This window comes from Solea senegalensis, linkage group LG16 (assembly GCF_019176455.1).
Source record: "Solea senegalensis isolate Sse05_10M linkage group LG16, IFAPA_SoseM_1, whole genome shotgun sequence".
Lineage (NCBI taxonomy): Eukaryota > Metazoa > Chordata > Actinopteri > Pleuronectiformes > Soleidae > Solea > Solea senegalensis.
In genome coordinates, this window is record NC_058036.1 from 9,867,273 (window position 1) to 9,894,177 (window position 26,905).

Sequence of the window (26,905 nt, forward strand, 5' to 3'; positions counted from 1 at the left end):
TATTTTTCACTCAATTTAGAGTATCCAATTTTCCTAATCCCCTAATCTGCATGTCTTTGGACTGTGGGGGAAACCCATGCACACACAGGGAGAACATAAAAGTTTATGCCCCATATGTGGATGATGTAGTTTGTTTGAACGGGTGTTTTCACTGCTCCCAGATCTCAATACATATTCTCTTATACTTAAGGGCAATTTTAACTGTTGGCTTGACCCGGTTTTGGACCGAACCTCTAAGAACCCTGTTGCAGCATGTATGTCCACCCGCTTTATTCAGGCTTTTTTTTTCTGATTATGGTGTCCATGCATCAGAGAATACTCTTTCTTTTCACATGCCTGTCACACATATTTTTTTTAATTGATAATCAACTGATTCCCCTGGTTCATTCCTGTGCTTATCAAAGCATTGTCATCTCTGACCAAGTTCCTATTGTCTTAATCATGTCCTTTCCTGGCCTTCCTCAGAGAGCCAGACAGCGATGACTTAACTCCACTTTGCTGTGGGACGATAATTTTGTTAAATTGATGGAAAAGAAAATGTAATTTTTTCTCACCACTACTATGTCTGCAGACATTTCTAGTCCAGTTGTCTGGGATTCCCTCAAGATTTATCTCCAGGGACAGATTATATCTTACACTACTCAGGTGAGGCGACAATCCTTTAAAGTGTGATCAGACCTTGCCGACTAAATCAGAGAGATTGAACAGTATGCAGGGTTAGGGTTACTAAGTCTCAGTCTCCAGATCTCTACAAAGAGCGGTTGGAACTTAAGGCAAAATTTGACCTGCTCACCACTGTTTCAAATGAACAATCACTTTTAAAAAGTAAAACCATGTTTTATATATATGGAGACAAATTACTAGCCATCCAACTTAAAGGCTCTAAGGCAACAAACAAAATATATAAAGATCTGGTTACCGAATGGCCATATAACTACAGGTCGCTTTCAGATTAATGAGGCATTCTGGGATTTCTATACCCAACTATACACCCTTGAATCTCAGACTGGTAGTGATGAGATTTTTCACTTTATAAGTGGTGTCAGTGTTCCTCTATAAAGAAGAAGTTTTTTAGAGGAGCCTATATTTCGGGCACAAATAGCGTTAGCCATTTCCTTGATGCAGTCAGGTAAGTGTCCAGGCCCTGATGGAAGAAATTTCCCCTGCTGCTTTCCCCATTGTTATGTTCAGTTCTCTCAGAATCTTGGCAACAAGGTTCCCTAACTCCTTCATTTACCAAGGCTATAGCTAAAAAAGGTAAAGACCCGTCTAAATGCACCTTCTACAGGCACCTTCTTATTTTCACAGACACTAAAATGGTATAGCCCAGAGGTTGGAGAATGCCCTGCCCACTGTCATATCCAAAGACAAAAACTGGCTCTGTAGGCAGCAGGAGGCCTGGCCCTTCCAGACATTCGCTTTTATGATTGGGCTGCTGACTTGCATTTTGGTCCTCCTACTATAGCCAATCTGACTGTTCTGACAAACAATAATTTGTCAATTCTTGCAAGAATGGCACAGGAAAGGTATTGTATGTTTTAAAGATCTATTCATTGACAGCAGCTTGGCATCATTTGAGCAGTTGAGTGAAAAGTTCAGCCTCCCTAAATCAAATTCAGACAAGGCATTTTGTTCTTTCTCAGATGTCCAGCACTGTAACATCAACAGACTTGACCATTGTTGACACTGTCCTTTCTATTGATCCACTTAAAAAGAGGCCAATTTCAGCTATTTTTGGCATGCTGTTGGAGCTTATGAGTGCTTATAAGCTTTTTGGGTGTAACAGTGATCTTATGCCATGACAAGTACTCTGGCAGTGACAGAGGAGGGACTATTCTGTATATTGTTTATTTATTTTTTTCCTTTTTCTTTTGCATTCTTGTAATTCTTCTACCACCGTCCATCTCAACTTATACCCATTCACTTCATATTTATTTGGGTACATAGATACATGCTGTAATTGATATATTCTTTGTAATGACAATTCAGCAGTGCACTTTATGTTATATTGAAAAAAAGAAATAAAAAGAAAAATGCAGTTAAGGATTTGTGTTACACACACCAACACACCAAACCAACATTTACTAAAAACTAGAAAATGGACTGTGCTGTATGAAAAGTGTGAGTGAATGGGTGTGAATATGAAACCAGTGTGTGTGTGCGCTCTCTCTCTGTCTGTCTGTCTGTCTGTCTCTCGCTCTCTCTGTCAGTCTGTCTCTCGCTCTCTCTGTCTGTCTGTCTGTCTCTCTCTCTCTCTCTCTCCGGTCCACACACCTCAGTGTCAGTGTCTTCACTGAGCCTCACATCTGTGTCCGGCAGCTGCTACCATGACTCTGCTGTCCACAGAAAATACCGCAGTCTCCCTCAGACTGTTAATTTGATAGCGTGACATTAAATCAGCTGGGAATGGAGGGTCACGGGAGTCAGCTGGCCGAGGAGGAACTCCTGAACCTGGGGAAGGAGGATCTGATCCGGAGGCTGCGGAGGCTGGAGAGCCGCAACATGGAGCTGATGCTGGAACACGGACACTTGATGAAGGAGGTGAACCGGAGTCTGCAGGTCCACCTGCATGAGATCCGCAGTCTGAAAGAGGTCAACCAGAAACTTCAGGACGACAACCAGGAACTGAGGGAGCTGTGCTGCTTCCTGGACGACGACCGACAGAAGGACAGAAAGGTGTCCCGGGAGTGGCAGCGCTTCGGCCGCTACACGGCTAGCGTCTTGTGGAAGGAACTGGGACTGTACCAACAGAAGCTGCGGGAGCTGGAGCTCAGTCAGGAGGCGCTGAGGGCGGAGAACGTGGAGCTGAAGGACATCGTCCTCATGCTGGATGAGGAGAGGAGCGGAGCCGGATCCCGGAACTCAATCGACAGCCAGTCCAGCCTGCAGGGCCAGCTGAGCGGCTCGGTGTCAGTTCGGGACGTCGGGGATGGAAGTAGCACGTCCAGTACCGGGAGCGCTGGTAGTCCAGACCATCAACCCCACAACCAGTCACAGAAAACAGCATCTCTGAGAAGATCAATGGAAGATCTGTCTGCGGCTTACCTGCAAAGAGGTGAGTCGTCCTCTCACTAATTCATTCATTCATTCATTCAGGTCATATTTTGCCCTGTTTTAAGGTCATGGTCCTAGTCATTTTGGTGGCCTTGGTCCCCACTTTACCAAAATGATCATTAAGATTTTAAAGCTGCAGTGAAAAAACGTTTGTTTTTTAAAAAATCTGAACAAATGTGGCTTACATAAATTCTTTTTTAAATTAGTTGAAACTGCTTCAGTCAATCAGCTCCACACTCTGTGTTCTTTAGTGGAACAGTGTTTAGATCTCAACATTGATGTGCTGCACACAGGAAGTGATTTGTTTAGTGTCAAATCAAATGGAGGCTACAGAAACATGAGTTAGTAAATTGAGACTGCTGCAAATTGGAGTATGACTGAAAAAAAACATTAATCAAATCAATGTTTGTCAATGAAATTGACTTTAAATATAGTCAAATTTTGCTATAACACAAGTGTTATTAAGTGACTTTTCCTTTTAAACTTAGGAAAATTCATCACAGACACCTTATCACAATATGACAATATCCACGCACATCTGGTCTCACTTGACGATACAGATATAATAATGATATATTGCCCCACTCTAACTGAAAACACTGCCATAAATGTTCAGTCAGATCTGATCGTATTTCTTCACAGAGCCTGTTTTCAGATGAAGGAAGTTGAGTTTTTGCAAACGCCACAGTTGTGTAATGTCACTGCTTTCATGGGAGCTCAGCTCCCACTAGCTCCCATGCAACTTGAACCCTGCGTTGGATTATCTCTCACATATGAAACTCGTTTGTCCGCCCTTGATCCTGTAATGTTAGTACTAATGACCTGTGGATGAAACTCAATAATCAACTATTTGAACGGAAAAAGTCTTGCGTCAAGTCAAATATTTGTTTCTTCCTCTGGCAATTTAAAAAAAAAAATAATAATAATTCTCTCATGAAAAAGGGCAGCTTTGTTGCCTCTGCAACTTCTTTGTGACTTTCACCAAACAGGTTACAGTATGTGGATTTATCCTTAAGTTTGTCCTGCTAATTCCTGCCTACAGTTTTTGATGGATCAATCAGATTTTTTTTGATGGGTAGGTGATCACTCAAGTATGTCTATTAAATTTTGATGATAAAATTTTCAAGAAATCCCTAGCTCTTATAACGGGCAGAACTGTAATATGGTATGTACTATATGCCGAATAAATATCTAATTGCAATTATTTTGACTGAAATAGTGATTGTGATTTTAATCATGAAATGAGAGGGAATGGTCATTTTTACATAATTATTCGCACCTTCATTTGAATAACATTTGAAATGATTATTGTGTGATATTTGTGCAAATCTGTGAGAAACAAAGATTCTTTCTTCATTTGTTCTTCAGTCTGTAGAATATGATGTGTATGGGCCAGGACAATAATGAATCTAAAATGGTTATTTGACACACATTTTGGAAAATATTGCCCCATCTGTGATTTGAAAATTGCAGTAGGCCATTTTGTGACTTTCATAAAATTTCGATTCACAGACACACCACTAACCACCATTATTCAATGGTAAATGCTCTGTATTTATATAGCACTTGTGTAGTCCACTCAAAGCTGCTTCACACTACAAAGCACACATTGGCATGTCGACCAGCAGACTCAGGAATCAAACCCACAACCTTCCAGTTGAAAGACCACTCACTCTACCACTGCCACACTAACTTAACTTGCCCATCCTGGTTCTGAAAGTCAGATAAAGTTGAGGTTTGGTGTAAAAGTACATAAAAATGTAAACTTTCAATGACTACATAGCCTGTAGCACTCACACCACAGTTACATTCAAAGCAACGCTACTGATGAGATCAAATATACGCAGAATATAATACTCAATATGTTTGTTAGTAATTGGCATAAACAGTGAACAATATTTATGTGTAACAATAATAATAATCTATTAAAACATATTTTCACATTATTACATGTATTACATGCAACATTAAATGTTGTGTTTATTAGCTTGGTAAATGCTTTGATTACAAGGGATGAAACGATACGATACCCAATATCAGTGTCAGTCAAAATCCCTGGATTAAATATCAGAATTCAAAAATCTTATATATCGCATGCTACACTATGCACAGACTGTGAAAATGTAAATAAAACTCTATAAATGAAATTTTAGTAGTAGAACATTGTTATTACGATGTCATGATTAAATATTGTGATGTAACTTTAAGATCATATCACCCACTCACTATCAGACTACATCAGCCTTTCTCAAAGTGTGACCCCAAGTGGTCTGCAAGGTGACAAGCAAGAAACATATGTTTTGAAATTTCGAATGTCAGTGTTTTAATTTCAGTGTTTCTCAAACATATGCCCACATATGTTGTTTTCAATATCAAAGTCAACTAGTAGCCTATGTAAAATCAAAAAATAATTTTGACTTGGTTTGCAATACTGCTGACCGCAACCGTTGTGAGGCTATTTTGAGTTAGGTGGTCCGTGAGTGGGTCCTTTTTGAGAAACACTGGACTAGATCATTTGCGTTTGAGAGCCCTGGTGTTGGGCAGTTGGGCAATACCATCATGCAGAAAGGTGTTGGACATTACTCAGCATGTTGCCAGAATCACTTCCAGTCCCAAAATAACTTTTGTGTCTTATGCACTTTGTGCAGGAGGAAGTTCAATGAGTTCAGATGTGTTTAGTGTGTAAAATTCAACATGACAGAAGCATGAGGTTGATTCCTGAAGACTCCAGTGTGATCTTAGAATGATTGTCCTTTTGGGCTTCTTGCTTACTTCTACTATTTAACTTGATTCATCTGTAGTCACCGGCCACACGGCGGTGTAGTGGTTAGCACTCTCGCCTTGCAGCGAGAAGACCCGGGTTCGAGCCCCGGTTGGAACAAGGGCCTTTCTGCATGGAGTTTCCCCGTGTGTGCGTGGGTTCTCTCTGGGTTCTCCAAAAACATGCAATGTGGGGATTAGGTAAATTGGACACTCTAAATTGACCATAGGAGTGAGTGTGAGAGTGAATGGTTGTTTGTCTCTAGCTGTGTGTGGTACACCCTGGCGATCTGTCCAGGGTGTACCCCGCCTATCGCCCAATGTAGCTGAGATTGGCACAGCACCCCCCGCGACCCTCTGGTGGAGGATAAAGCGGTTAGATGATGACTGACATCAGTAGTCACCTTGCTGTCTCATCATCCTTTAACTTAATGGTGTACTGACTGGCCTAGCTCGGCTCAGCACAGATGGCCCCAGATGAATTAGTTCAGCTCATTAGGGAGGAAGTGTCATTGTGCACTCCAGCACAATGACACTGAGGTGTTAGTCAACTGCAGCCACTCACAGATTAAGATCAGGATCACGTGCATACTTCGACCTAAAGCTAAAACCTGCTAACTGACTCATCAACAGTAAGAGAATGTCTGAAAAATCTCATTGATTCTTTTTTTGTCCTCACAGAGGAGGTCACTGTTGACAATTCAAACTTTGTATCTTAGCTCCCTGCAGGTTTAAAAGGAGGTTGGCTGAACTTTCTTTGAGAAGGTTTAAAGTTGCTGATGAGCTTGATTTTCTTATTTTATCTAAAATATTAGGTGCATTGCAGTAGAGACTACAAAATGCAGATTGGATAGACGGACTGCATGTTGTTCAATGAGTGTTTATTAAAGTTGCAGTGTGTGATGTTTGGTGATTTTTGTCTTGTTGATGTCATTATTCTGTGTCTGTTTGGTCTTTGTGTAACATTATTTGTATGCTGCATGATGAGGCAGAAAGAGTCCGGAAATATTCTACACAAGTAAAAGTACCACTACTTTGATAACATTGTACAAGTAAAAGTACTGGTCTATGTCATTTTTTGTTATATATATACATAACCACCATATACACCACAACAAAATTAAGTAATACAAACAACCAAACAAAAGAATTAATTTTTTTTTTCTATTATGCGTAAGTGCAAGTGCGAGAGAAGTATGTGATGATTAGTGCAGATTCAAATGTCTGATGGCTTGGCGGTAGGTGCTGTCACTGAAGCGAAATGTTTTACTTTTAATGCTTCTGTATCTCCTGCCTGGTGGGAGGAGATTAAAGAGGTGGTGTGCTGGGTGAGATTGGTCTGCTATAATTTTATTGGCCTTTCTGGTGAGTCTTGATGAGTAAAGCGATGTGAGTAAGAAAGTCTGGCACAACTGATGATCTTAGAAGCTCAGCGCACAACCCTCTCCAGCCGAGTCTTATCTTGTGAGGTTGTGTGACCATACCAGACAAGCATGAAGAATGTGAGTATGCTTTCTACTGTAGACCTATAGAAGTGGGTCATGGCTGGTCGACTGACCCTGAATTTTTGAGCTGCCGCAGGAAGTGGAGTCGCTGGTGGCACTTACTGATTATAAGACTGGTGTTGAGCTCCCATGATAGGGATTGATAGATGGTGGTCCCAAGGAACTCAACTGCTTCTCCACTGATGGAGAGGGGGAGGAGGGGGATGGTCTCCTTTCTGAAATCAACAACCAGCTCTTTAGATTTAGAGATGTGAAGTATGAGGTTGTTGTTCTCAAACCACCTTACTACACATGCTACATCACTGCAGTAAACAGTTTCGATGTTAATGGTGATAAGACCTACCACATATGTTTCATCTGCAAACTTAAATAACAAAACAGAGACAGAGTGTGAACGGCAAAAATGTGTATACTGTATATAGAGTACAGGATGTGATAAAAAACGCAGCCCTGGGGCGCACCGATGTTCAGGTATCACTGTGTTTGTCTCCTATATGGTATATTTAACTGAAAATTCTTATCCAAATTTCTTATCCAAACAACCAATGATTTATAAAGGAAAATCATGAAAATTTACAGGGGTGCCAAAACTTTTGCATACCACTGTACGAGCGCTGTGTATCCACTCCGAGACCCCCACCCCCCTCCCCCCCACTGCTGTGCCTCTGGGGGTGTGTCTAGAGTTGTGACAAGTTGGTGACAAAAGCATGGGAGCATGGGAAAGGGACGACAACATGGGAAGAGCCAGCTAATATGAAAATTCTAATTTAATGGGAGGTGTTTAGCCAGAGAAGGCAGTAAATACACCCATTTTTAACAGAAAATACGTAATTCAAATACCTTACACAATACTATCAAGAGTTGGACCTGGATCAGTGAATAATATTACTAGATAACTTTACTCTTTAATGTATACTTTATAGTCTAATCCATTTGTTATAATCTTAATAGTCTTTTCTATTTTATACATTCATAGAAATGCATGTTTATTATTTATTACCTTGACCTTTACTGTCTTTGCTGCTCTGTGAATGTCCCCATTGTGGGACTAATAAAGGATTATTTCATCTCATCTTATAAAACAAACTTTTGCACAGGACATCACACAAATCACTCAGAAACAAGACTGAACAAATAGAGATGTTATAATGCAAATAGCGGATCAACCTACAAGATCAATAATCAATAATGGGCCAATGCTGATTATTTAAAAATGGTAAACATTGCTCGGATATACTGGCCAACTGATTAACTGGGAGACCTCTAAACTTAAACTCCTAACCAGGAATAAACGTCAACATCACCCTCATCTGCTCATTTCAACCAAAAGTGCCACAAGCAGTTAAAACATATCATATCTAAATGTATGTTAGTAGATGTGTAATTAAGAGATGTCATTTTAAGAAATCAGGTTCTTTGTACAACTTGAATGCATGGATCATTGTGATGTAGCAAAGCAAAGGTGAGCTCAGTGTGTGTGAGAGACAGATTTACAGCTCGTGGGAGAGAAAGGCAGTATTGTTATGATAATAAGGCAGCATGGGAAGGTCTTTGTCTGTGTGTTTGCAGCTATTAAAGCGTTGAACGCACCATGGGAGAGTTTCTACAAAGCATCTATCTGCTGTTGGAGAAGCTGCTGTTCACATAAGAATGATTACAGTTTTTCTTTATATGACTGACACACTGATCCACAAAACATATCAGTGATTCTATTATAATAATAATATTACTACAGATAAAGGACTTGTGTGTTTTGTCAAAAGCTTTCTGGCTTTAGGGAAAACTCTACTTAAGATGTGTCTGTCTGACCCCTCTAAAAATGAGGAGTTGAAATAGAGAGCAGAATCCCAGCAGTGCCTTGAGTTTGCTTAAACCTAAGTCTAAAAGCAAAAACTGCTCACCTGAAAGTTTCAGACATACAAAACCTACTTTATTTGCACAGTCCTCGTTAGTATAGCGCAGTCCTCGTTAGTATAGTGGACAGTATCTCCGCCTGTCACGCGGAAGACCGGGGTTCGATTCCCCGACGGAAAGCTATTTACTTCCCCAGGGCTGCGTTCTTTCTCCTCTGCTCTTCTCCCTGTTCACAAACAGCTGCACCTCCAGTCACCAGTCCGTCAAGCTCCTGAAGTTCGCGGACGGCACCACTCTCATCGGACTCATGTCTGATGGTGACGAGTCCGCCTACAGGTGGGAGGTTGACCAGCTGGTCACTTGGTGCAACCGAAACAACACTCTAAAGACAGTGGAGATGGTTCTGGACTTCAGGAAGAACTCAGCCTCACCTGTGTTGGGATTAGGGGCGTGATTTGTTATGAATTTAGAATATTAATAATTAATTAATTATGGAATAATTAATTTCTTATAAAAAAGTTGAGTAAAACTCAAATCGGGGCACCACTCCTCTCAAACAGAGGAGAACAATCGGTTCTGAATGAACCATTAATTCATAACCTCCAAAAACAGTCTCATAAATTAAGCCGACTACCAATTTGGATTATGATTAATAATTAACTTAATAATTGATAAATCACAATACTACATCAATAGTTAGGTGGATTGAAGGATTGGAGTTCTACAGGGAAGAGGTTGGCAATATACACGCTTGTGCAATATTAATCAGACCAGACTGTATATATTATAAAACATTTATTAAAAAGACATCAAAGATTTGAACAAGAATATCTACTAAATGTAACTATATACAGTGTGTGTGTGTGAAAGAGAGAGAGTCTGTGTGTGTGCAGGTCAAATGGTCAAGTCAGATAGAGTTAGACTACAACTCAAGATGGCGGTTGACAAAGAAACTACAAGATGGCGGAATCAAAGATGGCTTCTTGACCGCATGGCTGCTGTGTTTCTTGGTTAACTACTTTTGTAAAGTGAGATGTCAGGTTAGATGAGAGGTTAGAAGCATGCACATCTAGAGCTGAAAGCTAAGGAGCATGGACATCACTAACATCATATTTACCTAAATCTAGACATTACAACAACACTTTGTGTGAGCAAGTAAGCTCGGTACAACATTTCATCTATGCTTAGCCAAGTAGTGTAATGCTATGCTAGGCCCAGTTACGTTACCAAGTCCTTAAAAGATGCAAAAGTGTCTTTTTGAGGTGCTGTCTGTTGGTCCAGGAACAGTAGATGGTTGACTGTGTTTCTGGTGTCTGTGGCTCAGGTTCCTCCTCACAAGTTAGTTAGTTGGAGCTAACTTGGCTCTGGATCCTTGGTTGATCCTCAGGCAGGTTCTGGTGTCGCTGCCTCTGATGGGAGGATAGCAGGCTGCTGTGAGCGGGCCTGCTCGAAGATCAGCAGAGAGGGTCTCTTGCTGCTGGAAGCTTGTTAAGCTCTGTGCTGAAGGGTCTTCAGTCGAAGAGCTGACGTCTGTGTCCTTCCTGCACCCCAAAAGGGCAGGGGAGAGCAGAGGAGCCTGTGTCCTCCGGTGAGGTGGAGAAGAGAAGAGCGAAGAGAAGAGAAAGAAGGCGGGGAAACCTGGCTTTTGTATTGCCTGTTACATGGGGTCACATGTCACAAAGTGACCACTGAGGTGGGTTTCCCACTGATGTGTGGAAGATAAGGGATCTTTATTGACCGAGTTTTATGACACTCTTTGTCTTTGAGCAAGGGGCCATGTGTTCTCCATCCAAGATGCATGTGACTCCATCTTGAATGAGCTGATCCCCAACACCTGCACCCATCAACCTCTGTGACTCCACAATTGACACTGTGGATTCCTTTCGCTTCCTGGGAACTATCATCACCCAGGACCTCAAGTGGGAGCTGAACATCAGCGCTCTCATCAAAAAAGCCCAGCAGAGGATGTACTTCCTGCGGCAGCTGAAGAAATTCAACCTGCCAAAGACAATGATGGTGCACTTCTACTCCTCCATCATTGAGTCCATCCTCACCTCCTCGATCACCATTTGGTACGCTGCTGCCACGGCCAAGGACAAGGGCAGACTGCAGCGTGTCATTCGGTCTGCAGAGAAGGTGATCGGCTGCAATCTTCCATCTCTCCAGGACCTGTTCGCCTCCAGAACTCTGAAGCGTGCAGGAAAGATTATGGCTGATCCCTCCCACCCTGGACAGAAACTTTTTGAGTCACCTCTGGCAGGAGGCTGCGGTCCATCAGGACCAGAACCTCACTGACACTCTGACTCCTCACACTCCTCCTCTGCCTCTACATGTCACATTATCATTACATCCTTTTTATGCGTCACATTAACGTCATTACTGTGAACTTTTGCACCTGGTGAATATTTCACTGTGACTCACTTACTGCCCAGCTGTACTGCTATTTACTGCTCTTCTGTAGTGCTCTTTTTCATCTTTAAAAAAAAAATAACATTTATATACTGTGTATATATACGTATACTGTTTCACTTCACTTTTTTTAAAAAAATTTGTATGCTTGTTATGCACCAATGACACCAGAACAAATTCCTTGTATGTGCAAATCATACTTGGCAATAAAGCTCTTCTGATTCTGATTCTGATTCTGAAATAAGAACAGACTACTGTGAGGCTTCAGTACCACTGAGAGAGAAAGGACTGAAGCTAAATCAGCTCTGTGTTTGTGTAGAGTATGTTGTTAAACTGTGAACAATACAATAAAAATGTGGCTTGTCTTTGTTTGTTAAACTAGAGATTTGATACTGGAGTGTATGCCTGCATGATTCTGGAAAAAATCGATAAAAATCGGAAAAAAGAAAAACATCCTAATTCTAGCTATTAGAGCTGCAGAAACACTATTTATCTCTAAAACATGTTGAAACACACAATTACTCAACAGCTTTTCCAGTTCAACCTCCACTATGTTTCTATGTATCTATTTATACTACTACTATTGTTCAATATGATGTTTGTAAATGGAGGTATTTCAATTATTGATGTTTGTTGTGCAGTGCTTTGTAACTGTGGTTTTAGAAATCAGAATCAGCTTCAGTGGAAGGACACAGAGGAACTGAGACAGACAGGACAGTACTGTAACTGTATTTGTGCTGACTGACTGTAATGTAAGAATTTCCTCTTATCTCTTTTATTTGTCAGCACTCTGTCCTCATGTACAGTGTGTGTGTGTGTGTGTGTGTGTTTATGTGTGTTCCAGTTTTTGCCCTGAGGTCAGCACTCTCTGTACCGGTGACTTTGAGACACAGTGTCAATCCTGTACAGCTGTATATTTGACTTCTCTGTCAAACAGCTCTCTCTCCATTTGTGCTGTTCTGTCCTGATTGTTTTACCCTGAAATCACAGTTAAATAACTGTAGTTGAAATCTTTATTATCTTTATTCATTTATTTATTTAATATTAATCTTTTTTAATACAGTACATTTCAACATTAAAGGGTAACTGAACTGTCTTTATCTGATGCTAACTCCTCCCAATGCCTGGTTTTGAAAAATTTGTCAAGAAGTGGGCTAAGACCTGAAAGAGGGAGAGTTTGAAGAAGTTGATTTCACACCTGACACAGCCACACCCCCAACGTTTATAAAAAAGGGGAGGAGTCCTCCTTCTGGTTGGAAGCCAAGGAGAAAAATGTATACATATATACATATGTATATATATATATATACATATTTATATATATAAATATAGATAGATATATTCCAGAGGAGTCAGGCTCGACTTTAGACTCGATTTGACAAAATGTAAAGAGAATTGCAACTCGACTTGGACTTAAGATTAAAAAGTATGTTGTTACCATAAGTATGTTGTTGCACACCAGGTTGTTTGTTTTGATCCGTGAGATGATAAGAACTCCGAGGTGGTCAACAAAAGCCGAATTGCAGTAAGCAAAACATGCGGGTCAAAGAAGTTTATACTAGAAAATATTTTTTGACAGTCAATGTGGCCGATAAGATTTCAAAATTCTGGCTGTACGTATTTAATCCCGGACATACATTATCCTTAAATAGACACACGTAACAAGAAACACGCACATACGCAAGCACACACACAACACAGATAAACGGAGCTGTGGATGCCACTCTGGGAGGCATTTTCAAAAAATACCGGCAAAAAAAGTATGCATATTCACCTAATAGAAATACCATTGATATCATCCTCCTGTCTGACACTGCTGTCAAAGTGTCCAGCCCCACCCCCACAACGTCATTGGCCTTTCTGATTAGCTTGTTGAGTCTGTTGGCATCTGCTACTCTCAGTTTGCTACCCCAGCACACAACCTCAAACCGAATAGCACTGGCCACCACAGACTCATAAAACATCCTCAGCATAGTGCGCAGATGTTAAAGGAGTGGAGCCTCAGAAAATAGAGGCGGCTCTGTCCCTTTTTGTAGAGGACTTCAGTGTTCCCCAGGATGGGGATGGTTCTCCTCAGATCCACCACCAGCTCTTTGGTTTTTGTTGTGTTGAGCTGCAGGTGGTTCAGTTCACACCATGTGACAAAGTTGTCCACCACAGCCCTGTACTCAGCCTCCTCACCCTTGCTGATACATCCAATAACAGCAGAGTCATCAGACAACTTCTGAAGATGGCAAGACTCTGTCAGGTAGCTGAAATATGTGGTGTAAAGGGTGGAGAGGAAAGGAGAGAGGACAGTCCCTTGTGGGGCCCCGGTGTTGCTGACCACTGCATCTGACACACAGTGCCGCAACCGCACGTACTGTGTCTAATGTACTAGTAGTCTAATGTACTCAGTAAGCCCGTCTATATCAGAAAGGAGAAAGAACAGTCACTGTGGTCGGCCAGTGAGGTAGTCCACAATCCAGGTCACAAGGGGGGATCCACCAGCATCGCCGTCAGCTTGTCACCAAGTAGAGCAGGCCTGATGGTATTGAAAGTACTGGAGAAGTAAAAAAACATGACCCTCACAGTGCTCCCCGGCTTTTCCAGGTGGGCGTAGGCATGACTCAGCAGGTAGATGAGGGCATCCTCAACTCCGTTCTGGGGTGGGTAGGCGAACTGGAGGGATACATGATCCAGATGTGGCCTGAACATAGGCCTGAGCTGATCCAGGACGAGTCTCTCCAGGGTCCTCGTGACATGTGACGTCAGTTTCACCGGTTGGTAGACCAAGAAAACAGTGGGGTGTGGCGTCTTTGGCACTGGAATGAGGCAGGATGTCTTCCACAGGGAGCCTCTGGGTCAACTCCAGAGTGGAAGAGAGTCCAACCCCTCTCAAAAAGACTGGTTCCAGAGCCCAATCTGTGTGTTGAGGTGTGCCCGACGATATCTAGTCGGAACCTCTCAACCTCGTGCACCAGCACAGGCTCCTTCCCCACCTAGAGCTAGCTTTTTCAGCCAAGGGTCGGACTGCCATGGTCCCCACCTTCCGCCATCACCTCGGCCACTACCTTCAGCCACCAGCCAACTCACACTACACCCAACCTCCATGGCCCCTTCCACAGGTGGTGAGCCCATGAGAAGGCCCGACCACCGGGTGCTTGCCATCGTACCTAGGGCTGGGTATCAATAAAAAATTTTCGATAACGGTACCAATACTGATACCTTCATTTTGATACCGGTTCCTGATCGATACTTTTTTTGATACCAGTTTCATAATATAATTTCTAAAAAAGAAAATTACATTAACTCATCACGGTACAAATCCATTCTTAGTTTTTATTTTTCAGTTGTAGCATTTTTACACTCAATGCTGTTTTTTTTTTACATAAAAACAATTAACTACAAATTATTTTCAGTGCAAAAAGAACAATCGCAAACAAGTGACAAGTCATTTTCACTAAGGAGGTAAAATGTTTTATCATCTCCCTATTTGACATTAGAACACAAAACATAGCAATAACATGGTTGTATTATTATTACTCAAAAACCATAATGTAGGCTGAGATAATGTCACGACCGAACAAGGACTTGAACCCAATAGCACGACTCAGAGACAACTTCCAAAAGTATCCCAATTTATTGCACAAAGTATCAAACAATAATCACTCTCAAAGGAGGAAAAGTAACAACAGAAAATCACTCTATCGAGGAATCACTAGATAAGCAAAAAATATACAAATTATAATCACTCACTGGGAGGAGTGCCAAATCAAAATCACTCTTCACGAGGAAAAACTCTGAAGGCTCAAAAAGGCAACACAAAGTAGCAACTAAGAAATACAAAACCAGACAAACAATTTACGTGGCATGGATTGGATAGTACGGTGCCATAAAAGAACCGAAGTTCGGTACCCAGCCCTATTCGCACCCCACCCCTAGGCCTGGCTCCAGAAGGGGGCTGCACTCCATTTCTTCGATTCATCATTGGAGGTCTTTGAACTGTTCTTTGTCCAGTCCCTCACCTAGGACCTGTTTGCCTCGGGTAACCCTACAGACAACTGAGTGGCTACAATCATTGGGACACGTAAACATAAATTAGTCCTTTATCCGTCCAGCAGGGGAAACACCTTCTCTGCATTTAACCCATCCTCTACTAGAAACCTTCCTACATTCAAGAGCAGTGGGGAGCCTCTGAAAAACACCTTGGGAGTAATGGGGACTTTGCTCAGGGTTGAAGACTCGAACCTTCAAACCTCTAGTTACAAGCCAGGTTCCCTTTCCACTTGGCCATGGGCTGTAATAGAGTGTGAAGTTTACAAACTTCAGTTTCCAGTCCGAAAAAGTTGTCCAACAGTGACATAAAGCAGCAAATATATGCAAATATAATTACTGAGTGTGCCTGCCTGCCTGTCTCCTGCAGCTCAGGGAGCTTGCACCTTCTACAGGATGTCATGTTCCAGTACCTCATACAACCACATTTTTAAGAACCTGAACTGTCCTTTAAAGGCTTTTAAGGCAGTATAAAAGTTCTTCATAATACATCAGCACAGCCCAGAAGGAATTAATTGTAATTGATTCTATATATAATTATGATTGGCATTGGCTCAGTCCAAGATGTCCTTAGAACTGACTTTAGTTTGTTTTGTTTTGTTTTTTGGTTTGTTTATTCTGTGTAAGATGCATCATCTGGCTACATCACACAGCTGGAGAACAAGGTGAGGATGCTGGAGGGTGAAAATCAATGGCTGCTGTCACAGGTAAGTGTACACAGCACAAATTGTTGGTATCATCCTCATCATTATCATCAAGTGAAACCTAAAGTTCACCAGAGTGTGGCATACAGGACATCATTCAGTGCTGGTACTGTTGGTTAGATATTTAGTCCATTGGATATGACACTCCAACCAGCAGTCCAGCTAACTCTATCTGTCCCTACTGGTCATAACATGATTCAGCACCAAAACAAGTAAGATAAGACCAGGGGCCTGTTTCAGAAAGCAGGTTCAACAACTCTGAGTTGAAACCTTAACTCTAGGTTGACCTACTCTGAGTTTTCAGTTTCAGAACAGCTGAACAGCAGTAGTTCAACTCTGAGTATGTTCACTCTGAGTGAAGCGTGTGCGTTGGGAATGAAAAAAGCTACGATTCACCATGGCAACGGGTAAACAAAGAGCACAGCCTCCATTTTAATCCAGTTGAGCAGAAATATTAAGGAGTCAATAAATGAACACTATTACATTTTATACAATGTAATCCACTCCTTCATCATTTAACAGACTTCATTAATGATGATAAATGCTGCAGTCCTACCATATGTTACATTTGATATTTATTCAGCTGTGACCCGACGAGACACAAACTGAAGATGAGAATATGGATCCAAATGATAAAACATAGTTTACTTATGGACCTATCAATATAAAGTCCAACTGAAGTGTCCATGTTCAAACTGACTCACTTTTTTGACTATTTTACATGAAAACATTTTTCCACTAAACACTATTTCATGACTATATTTCCACGTGTAAATATAAACGCAGTCACTGAAATGCTGTCAAACATTAAGATTTCATCTACAGCTAGATTCAAAAAGTCACGTCTAAACTACATTGAGGTTAAAGCGTTTCCAGCTGCATCAGAAATATTCACATCAGCTATAATCTCCATCATGATCTATGATAGGAACATTTCACAACCTGACACATGATGTCTACAGTGATGATAAGCCTACAGTAACACACGGTAACACAATCTGACACAGTCTTAATGTGCACACAGTCACAGTGTTGGTGTGAACTATGGTGGAGCCAGCCCTCTCAGCCCCTTAATGACACATGAGCTCCCCCGGAAACATGATTCGTGAGATTTTTGGGCAGGGTCTCTAAAATGTTGGCAAAATATTGTTTTTTGATTGATTTGATTAAGATTTGGTATGGGGGGGGAGCCCATATACGTGAGCCCCCCCCCCGAAATCCGCAGTATAGTTTGCACACTGGAAGTAACATCTGATTGGGATTTCGATGTTTGGAAAGACGTAAATGTCATTAATTTGGCAGGTGAATGCGCTCTGATACGTGTTTTGATATCGTCTGTATGAATGAGGAAATGAGACGAGGGTTAGACAGCTGCTTCAGGCTCAGCAGGAGGAGGAGAAACTCAGGGTTTGTTGTAGAAAACCTGCCAGTGAGCAGGTTATCTACACGGAGTATGTTGGCGGGGTAACTGACTCAGCGTTAAGCTGAACTGGCTTTGTGAAACCAAAAAACCAGAGTTTCCCTCATCTCAGGGTTAACTAACTCAGAGTTTTCACTAAACCTCTTTTCTGAAACGGGCCCCAGTTTGCTGTGGTCCATAGACTCAACTTTGAGAAAAGACTGCTGTATCTACAGAAACAAGTGATACATGGAAAATGACTTTGGTACATAGTGGTATACAGTCTGAAATATTATGAAATAACATTCAGAGGCTTTGCTTCTATCCCAGAACACAACAATCAAATTCAATTCAATTCAATTGTTGTGTGGGTATTGTTTCCCGATGATCATTTATTGCCAACAGTAGTTACAGTTGGAAATTCAAGGAACAGAACATCTAACAATAAAGCAGATTATCATAAGAATAAATGTACCCACTATTGATTAAATATAAACACTTTATTCTTCAAAACAGAAACTGTGAACAGTTTGAAGTTCTCGATGAGCTTTAACTGAGTCAAGTTCTGTTATGATTATCTTTTATTAACAAGCCTAATCATAAACTTCAGAGACCACCTTATACTCTGACATGTTCAACTGTGTGTGGTGACAGTAGATGGTGGACACAAGTGTCTTTGGTCATTTTCAACAGCACTCCTGAATTCCTTTTCCACTCTGCAGCCTCACAGCAACAATGGACCTCAGTAGTTCTCGATGTAGCTGTACTTTTTCTTCTCCTTCACCTCTGTGACAATAACCATCAGATCTCTTGTGTAAGTAACTTTGGTACATTGAATAGAAATATGTAATTTCTATTACTATTACTGGCATTTGAACAACGTTTTAGTGAAGAAAATGCAGTACTTGTTTTGTGCAGTCTATACTATTATAACCTACTGTACTAAATGTTTATCTGATGATGATAACGTTAGTAGAGATCACCTTACTAACAAAAAAACAGCCGCTAACGTACAGTAACGCAGTCATGAAATTAATAATAAAAACAACAAACTGAATAACCAAACCAAACTCAAGTGAGTAACAAGCTGGTGTTATATCAGTAAATGTGGCTATCAGAATATCCCACCACCTTAACCTACAGTCTCTAATTCTTAACCAAAAGCAGTGACGGCAGGATTATATTTTACGGTACTCACAAGACAAAAAATAAAAATAATATACTGTGCTTTCACTCGGAGCTGTGAATATCACTGAATATCACTGGAAACAGCCGCTCTTCTCTGCCAGTGTTTACCAAGTTAAATTTTCTTACCTTAACCAAAACAAACACACTATCAACGAGGTGGAATTTGGAACCATTATTACCGAGAGGCATTTAAACAGAATATTGAGAGGCAGGTTTTACCGGTGCAGGTACGACTTGGACGCCGGGATAGAGTTCATTGTTGAACAACTTCAAGGCCCTGGAAAGGAGCATGGTTACCAGTGGATGTATACAAAGTGTAAACAACACAGTATCAGAAAAGAAGACGTAAGAAACCCTCCTGTCTCTACTGGACCCTATTGGTTCCCAAGTTCGCCAGACCAGACGTCTCAAAAGGAGGCAATATTTTGCTCAGGGACCTAACTGTGTGATGTATAGACTTATACGACAAACTGAAGCCATATGGAATATGCATTAATGCTTTGTGGAAGCAGTGGAGTGCTGTTCGGGGGCTGTCCAGGCTCGTAAGAACCGACATGGGCACTGAGAACGTGGTGGTCAGAGAAATTCAGCAATATTTGAGAAATGACGTGGATGACAGAGCAGCGGAGAGAAGCTACATCATAGGGGCAAGTACCGTGAACCAGAGAATTGAGAGCTGGTGGGGATTGATGAGAAAAGAAGGGATTAAACCGTGGATCACGCTTCTAGCAGAACTGAAGGATGAGGGATTCTTTGCTGGGGATTTCATTGACAAAGCTCTGTCACAGTTCTGTTCCACCCTAAGCATTCAGATAAATAGCCTATGATCACAACAAAAAACAAAAAACCCAGAAATTTTACCATTAACTCTGCATTACCTTCACTTATCCAATGGGACTGAGATCTTTTAGCTGCTCTGCCCCTCGGCTCTGGAATACACTCCCTCAGGACATCCAGACTTTAACAACAATCTTTTGTTCTGTATCTTTTTTTTAATTGCTTTATTTAAATTGTTTTATTATTATGTGTAGTCAAATGTTTTTATTGTTGTCTTTCTGTAATTATTTTTTGTAAGGTGACCTTGAGAGTCCTGAAAGGTGCCTATAAATGATATGCATTATTATTATGTAATCTTAGAGATTTAAGTCACTGTGCATTTGTTTATTTAATAGAATAGAATAGAATAACCTTTACTGTCATTGTATTACACAATTAGAGTGCAACTCATTTGGTGCAACGAACATTAACAATTTAACAAGAATAATAATAATAATAAAAAAAATTAAAATATTTAAGACACTTAGAACGCTGAAAAATGTGTGCGATGTATTGATTCTTTAGACTGTTGTGAAAATTAGACACATCACAATGCAATTTGAGCTACTTTTATTCACTTAACACAAATGTTTGTATTTCTTACCCACTGCAAAGGCAGAGAATAAAGAGTACTGTATTTCACTTATTATAGACCCTAATCACTGTTTAAAAATGCACTGTTTGCCAGCTGTGATTTAATCGTTCTTGTTTGTTCAACAGGAGGTATTAAATGACATCCAGGGTGTTTGGAATGCTCACCGTATAAGACCCTCCAAAAACACCAACGTGCCCAGTGGGATACCTAATGTCATGTACATCATCTTTGGGGTGCAGAAGACAGTCTTGTTCCGCTGACTGAAGATGTGACCTCATGTAAAGACAGCTGCACATTTGTCAGTTCAGTCCCATGTGATGTGGACATGTTTGATTTGTGCACAATAGTAATGGAGGAATCGAGCTCGGAGTTCCTATCGACCATGTTCCAGGCACTTGATTTATATTTCCATCTGAGGGACATGGTTCGTCCAGTAATTTGAGGACCAAACATACAAATCATGTATTACATTGGGTACTTTAGTGCATGTTTGCTTAATGTACATATTACTTTTCATGTTTGTGTGATTATCTTGTATTCTTGTTTAAACCAAAATAATGAGAAAAGACTGTATAACTTATCGATTACTAATCAATTACACAAGGAGACCAAGTAGGCTACTATATAGTGTTTATGTGTGCATCATTATGATGGTTGTATCATCAATGCTCCGTATGTTTCCTGAGCCTCTGTTTTAAATGGTGAAAGAGATTAAATCAATCTAATATTTCATAAACAATTGTTTCTTCCAAATCACAGCACATTTATATCACTTGAAAGTGAGGTGTAAATGAACTGGGTGGTGTCATTAAAAATGTCCAAGTGTTCAGATGTATGGAATGTAACAGAGAGGACATCAACATTTTGAACAAACTTGAATGGTTTATTCAAGTCAGTCTTTTTCAAAATACACCATAGTAAAAAACAGAACAAGTTGTATTTGTACATAACAGGATAAGAATAGTATTCAAACCTCCTGTTAGGCAGCATCATACTGATAGTGTTACAGTTATTTAAACTTCTTTAAAGTGTAAACAACTCCTGTAAACATCTCACTTATTTTTAAGTTGAAAACATCAGCTCACATTCTTGTTTCTACTGGGGTTGTTACAACCAACTGTAATATTAAAGGCGACATAGACCGAAAGCTCCGATTAACGCTGCTTTTGTGTGTGTATCTGTGTCATTACCTCGTTTATGAAACCCTAAAGTTTCAGAAAAATCAGTTCAGCCACTGCTGAGGAAATAGTTTTTATTGTTTTCCTGGGCTCTGCAAAGCGGAAAGGCACTTCCGTTTGCTGATGATGTCTAATCAATTGGATTTTGGTATTTGAAGTGGAGTGGTGTACTTATGCCTAGTCAGTATACCTGGTGTAGAAAGCGCTCAGCACTCGCCCAGTTTGTAGAACTGTAACTGTACGCTATATTTGGAATAATTTCAGCTTATCACCTGCTCATAAAGTAGTCATTTCTCTTGGCACTAACCGGAGCAATACAGTGTGCAGCAGGCACAGTTGCACTTTAGGTGTAGGAATACTGGAGTTTGATGGTGAGTGTAAAAAATACCTCTGTTTTCCCACCAGGTGAAGCACTGAAAATATTCCAAATATAGTGTACAGGTAATCTTGTCATGCACATGCATTGAAGTCATATTCAAGCTAAGGCTTTGTTGTTTTCTCAAGTTTGAGATTTAGTTTAGCTTAGCGATTAGCCTTTTTCAGAGCTGTCCAGCTCACCTTTTGTTTGTTGATTTAAAGAGTCAATAAAGCTCTTTTAAACCTTTCTCCTGTTCCTGGTCTTGTGCATTTGGGTCCAAGCTTCGTGAAAGTTTGTAACAAACCTGGTGTATTACAGCAACACAGGTACAGCAACACAGCGACTCAACAATGTACTGCGCTGCTCCTGCAAATTGTGAGAGTGTTGAGTGCAGTCTACTACAGGTAATTCACTGAAAAGAAAAAGGTGCCACATACAACCCCACTTTGAAAAAACCTGAACTATCCCTTTAAGGCTAACCCTTTGATTGTGAGAGATCACAGCAGCCATTTTAAAACAGATGAAATAAAATGCCCCATATAAAAAAGGCACAACAGGCTACATAGTTCAAATTACAGAATCATCCTGTCTAGTAAGGAGCGGTCACATCCTTCTTGTTATTGTTTGTATTATTAGCGACACCACATCCATTACCCACATTGAGCTTGTTATAATGTTGTTAAATTTGGATAAATTCTAGATAGTTGTAATAACCAATGGGCAGCTTCAATACACATCCACATGTGTGGTCCTGTGATCTGTGGAGGAAATATGTGGTTTCAATTAGTATGGCCTTAACCAAGAGATCAGATCCTGTACAGAACTGTAGGAACAGCTGAAGATTGTTGCACTCAATTTCCCCGATATACCTTTTCAGGTAACGAGAAACTGTTGACTGGGCTGTTGTCATCTTCTGTGGAAAGTTTAGAAGCACCTTCACTGTTTTTGCAGTTGATTTTATTTGTGCAATGAAATGATGCAGTCCTTCTGGTGATAGTAAACCAGCTACAGAACCCACAACAGGACGCCAGCACTTAATTACATACATTGGGGCCTGAACAATTACTTTGTTTCCAATCTGTGCCAAAATAGGGAGCAGTGTGTCCTTGGTAGGGACTTGCTTGCATTCATGTGCATCAAGTACACTCAGCAATTCATCTGTGTCCACTGAATTTAAAGTCCTCTAAAGCCTTCAGAAGGACAGATCTTTCTTCTTGTGATACGTACATCAAAAGGAATTCCTTGAAACTATTGGTTGTCGAGCCATCCAGAAATGGTATCGCACGTTTCACTGGGAAGTAACCAGCTTGTTTCCACCCTACTACAAACACTCTAGCTACAGCCTGCCATTCTTCACACTGAAAGTCAAGCCTGATGAAGGGGACACCTCAACTTCCTGAGTGCAGCTGTCATAGAAAGCCATCCAAAATTATGTCAGGCAGTCTCACAAAACACCACTTCCTTCCCGCTGTTCAAGCTCTCCATTTGGTAAACGCATTTTGATATTGACCTCAGATGCAATAATTTTTGGATCCTTGTAGGCATTGATCAAGTCAGTGAGACAGTGACCTCTTCTAAAATCAGCGTTACAGGATAAGATTTGGGTTCAGGAACTGCTTGAGGAGGAACATCGGCCTCCCCTGCAAGCACTGGTGACTGATCCACTGTTTGATGAGGTGCATCATCCTCTTTTGCTGGAAAGAGTGTTTCAGGGTTTTGTTAATCCACAATGACATCCAGCCTGTCATCCATACAATAACTGCATCAGAATCTTCGCTTTCGCCCAGAGTTAGCAGACCATCCCATGGTAATGTGTCATTCAGTTCCAAATATCCACTTGTGGATGCTCCATCGTTAATGCCATAGTGGTTTGGGGATTCTGAATTTCTGTTTTCCACCAACAGATCCTCAGCCACCTAATTGTGTTCGGTGTCAGTGAGATCTATGATCACCCTCCACTCCTGAGGGCTACTGTCCTGTTTTCTTTGTGGTGTACAGATAAAGTTGCAGAATTTTTACCTGGCTTTGATTATACAACTCATCTACTATATTGGAAAACATCAACATGCATGTAGACGTCAGACTCCCCGTTCCCGAGGCTGTAATTCCTCTCAGCTGGGGTCAGACGTCTAGAGAAGAAGGTGCAGGGATGAAGGTTCTGATCGGAAGGGTCGTTTGCTGGGTCCACGTGTAGCCAGATTGTACTGTAATGAGTCAGGAAAGGACCCAAATGGAGTACACAGAGGTAGACAATAATGACGAATATGTTATGTGCTACTTTGGGGAAACGATGATGTCATAGTCCCACCTTTCTCCTGTGCTTGCTTTCAATGTCACTATCTTCATCATTGTCTCCCTCTTCTTGTGTTTGGAGATTGTTTGGTCGTCACCTTAAGATAAGTTTTATTTACTTCTCTTAATCGCCCTGACTTGGTTCATCTTCTCTATTTTTGGTGTATTTCTGAAGCAGCGTTACAGCGCAACATACAGGCCTGGCATAAGTGCTACGGTGTTTAGAGTTATATTTGGGGTGTTTCTTGTTGATGAAGACATTTCTTTTAACTATGCCGTTTATGGAAAACTTTAAAAAAAAGAAAGTACAGGAAGTATAGGATTTGTTTCGGGGTCCTGTTGTGATTACAACCTGGTAACAGGTACTATTTTAGGTACCTGCTCCGGCGAGGTTCCAAGCGTGCTTAAGTAGGTACTATGCGATGATTGGTCAGACTGCCGACCGCTGACTGGCCAGAGTCCCGTCACAGGAAGAGACCTCCCACGCACAAATCAAGCCGAACAGCACCGAACTGTAGAACAACTACCAGGGAAACCTCTATATTTAACAGGAGTCTTTTAAAGTATCGTGAGCGGGATCGCCGGCGAGTAGGAGGCTGTACTCTATACTCTGGAGACGTGTGGACAGAAATCAAGCTGAACAGTGCCGAATTGTAGATAAGTTAAAACTACTTAATAATCCTAAAAATGTGGTTTAATCTCCAACAATTACAGAAGTCTGGTGTAAAGTCAGACTTCTGTGATGACTCCGCCCACATTAAGTAGGTACTTTTTTTGAAATGCAACCTAATCGTGCCGTGCTGTGCCGAGGCAAGGCGGGGAGAGTAGAGCCAGTAGAAATGCGCCATTAGTGAGAGCAGCATCCACGGATCGCCTCATCCCTTTGTTGAATCCATGCCTCTTTGGCTGCAATCATCCTTTTAACTATAGGAACAACTGTGGTGGAAGAAGAATTGAGATGCATAGAGCAATGTAAATGTAACACAGTCCTAGTACATTTTTGAGGTAGTGAAACTTCCACTAAAACAGTCTATCAGTTAGTAAAGTAAACAAAAACACAACAATGATGTAATACACTGTGCTACAAAAACACCACTGGATCTCTGATGTTTTAGTGTCAGCTGAATGTGAAGTTGAAAAAAGATGAAAAGTAGAATTACAATGACAGCCGTCCTCATGGAGACCAAAGGCTGACCCCTAATTTCTGAGGCTAAGTAGAGTCTTTTCAAATGTGTAAACCTGTGTGTGCGTGCGTGTGCTTGTGTGTGTGTAGGTGCTGGAGGTCCATGAGAAGCTGGACAGCCGGTGGACCCAGGAATACGTTGAAGATCTCAGTGAGAAAGAGAAGGCCATTGTGAGGCAGATGTGCAATGTAGGTTTGTTTGTTTGTTTGTTTATTTATTTCTGTCTTCTTTCTTTATTTCTTACTTTGACTTAACACTAGTACTGTAGTATTATATTGTATGTGGAGTAATACACTAGAATACTCCCTTATAGTATAACACCATAAACAATATAATACTGTATATGGTGTAATATACTGTACTATAATACTCTCAAAACATAGTATACATGGTGTAATATTGTAGGGTTTTATTGTAGTGTATATTTTCATTCTGATGTGTTCTGCCTTTTTATATAGCTGTCGATATCTTATGATATTTTATTTCTTATTTTATTTTTCTTGTTATGTACTGTATATTTTTTTTCGATTGATAGATAGATAGAGAATATTTTATTTATTAAATGTGCTGAATAACTCATATATTCATATCATATTGTATATTGAACATTAAACCTAACTTAACTTTGATTTATAAAAATATGACATGACTGTAATAATTTACCATAATTTATGGATTCACTGAACTTTCATTTATGTATAATTAGTAATCATACACCATGAGTGAAATATCACGTGGGATATGTGAAATATGTGTGATTGACAGCAGTTGTTTCCCTCTCAGGTGGTTTGGAGGAAGCTGGGTGATGCCACTGACAGCAGCTGTCAGGAAACTATGTGAAAGGAGCATTACAGTTATCAGACAGCAAGTGAAGATGCCCAGGGTCCAGGAGTTTGAACTGGAAGCATTTCAGCCAACTGTTTTATTTCTCTACTGACAGATTGCAGCATTAAACTGAGTCAGAGTGATGTGTAAGTTTGTCACAGTAGGACATTGTGCTCTGTGTTGTCTCTGGAAGTCATGATGTGGGCCTTAGTAAAGAGCTTGTCACATGACTCAAGTTTGCTCACAGTGCCATGTTGAGTGGCCCTGCGATGGACTGGCGAACTGTCCAGGGTGTACCCCGCCCATCGCCCGATGTAGCTGAGATTGGCACAGCACCCCCTGCGACCCTCTGGTGGAGGATAAAGTGGACATCTTTCATACCCATTCACACGTTGCCAACACAACCTTCAGGATCAATGTGTGGTTAAGTGTCTTTCCCAAGGACACATTGGCATATAGACCAGCACAGCCGGGAATCAGACCCACAACCTTTAATTTGAAAGATGTCTCCGTAATTCTACTGCAGAGAACCCTTATCTCCGGTCACACCAAATGTTTTACTTCCGTGGCTGTAGCGTATCATCTGACTGAGTCTGAAAGTGTGTCCCAAAGCTAGCAAATAATCCTCGAACCACATGTTCAGACATCCTTATTCACCAAATGTTATGTTTATATGGGTTAAATAACCACAACGTGTAGCTTTGTTAACGTTGCTTTACTGCTTTGCTGCTTTGCTTCAACCCCACAGT

General features: G+C 40.8%; 1 protein-coding gene across 8 annotated transcripts; it reads left to right on the forward strand.

The window, feature by feature from the left end:
* The first annotated feature begins 2,241 nt into the window (after positions 1-2,241).
* LOC122783345 (coiled-coil domain-containing protein 85C-B-like) lies at positions 2,242-26,454 on the forward strand. Of its 8 annotated transcripts, none has more exons than XR_006362035.1 (4): positions 2,242-3,055; positions 16,245-16,324; positions 18,443-18,534; positions 20,445-20,508. XR_006362035.1 is itself a non-coding variant. In XM_044048085.1 (4 exons), the coding sequence occupies exons 1-4, from the start codon at positions 2,407-2,409 to the stop codon at positions 26,169-26,171; spliced, it is 885 nt and encodes a 294-aa protein (XP_043904020.1). In that variant the 5' UTR covers positions 2,242-2,406; the 3' UTR covers positions 26,172-26,454. The 8 variants fall into 8 exon arrangements, 6 of the variants coding, with proteins under 6 accessions (XP_043904020.1, XP_043904022.1, XP_043904021.1 ...); XR_006362036.1 differs by having other exon boundaries at positions 16,245-16,282; XM_044048085.1 differs by lacking the exons at positions 18,443-18,534; positions 20,445-20,508 and adding exons at positions 25,421-25,519; positions 26,115-26,454.
* The last annotated feature ends 451 nt before the right edge of the window (positions 26,455-26,905 follow it).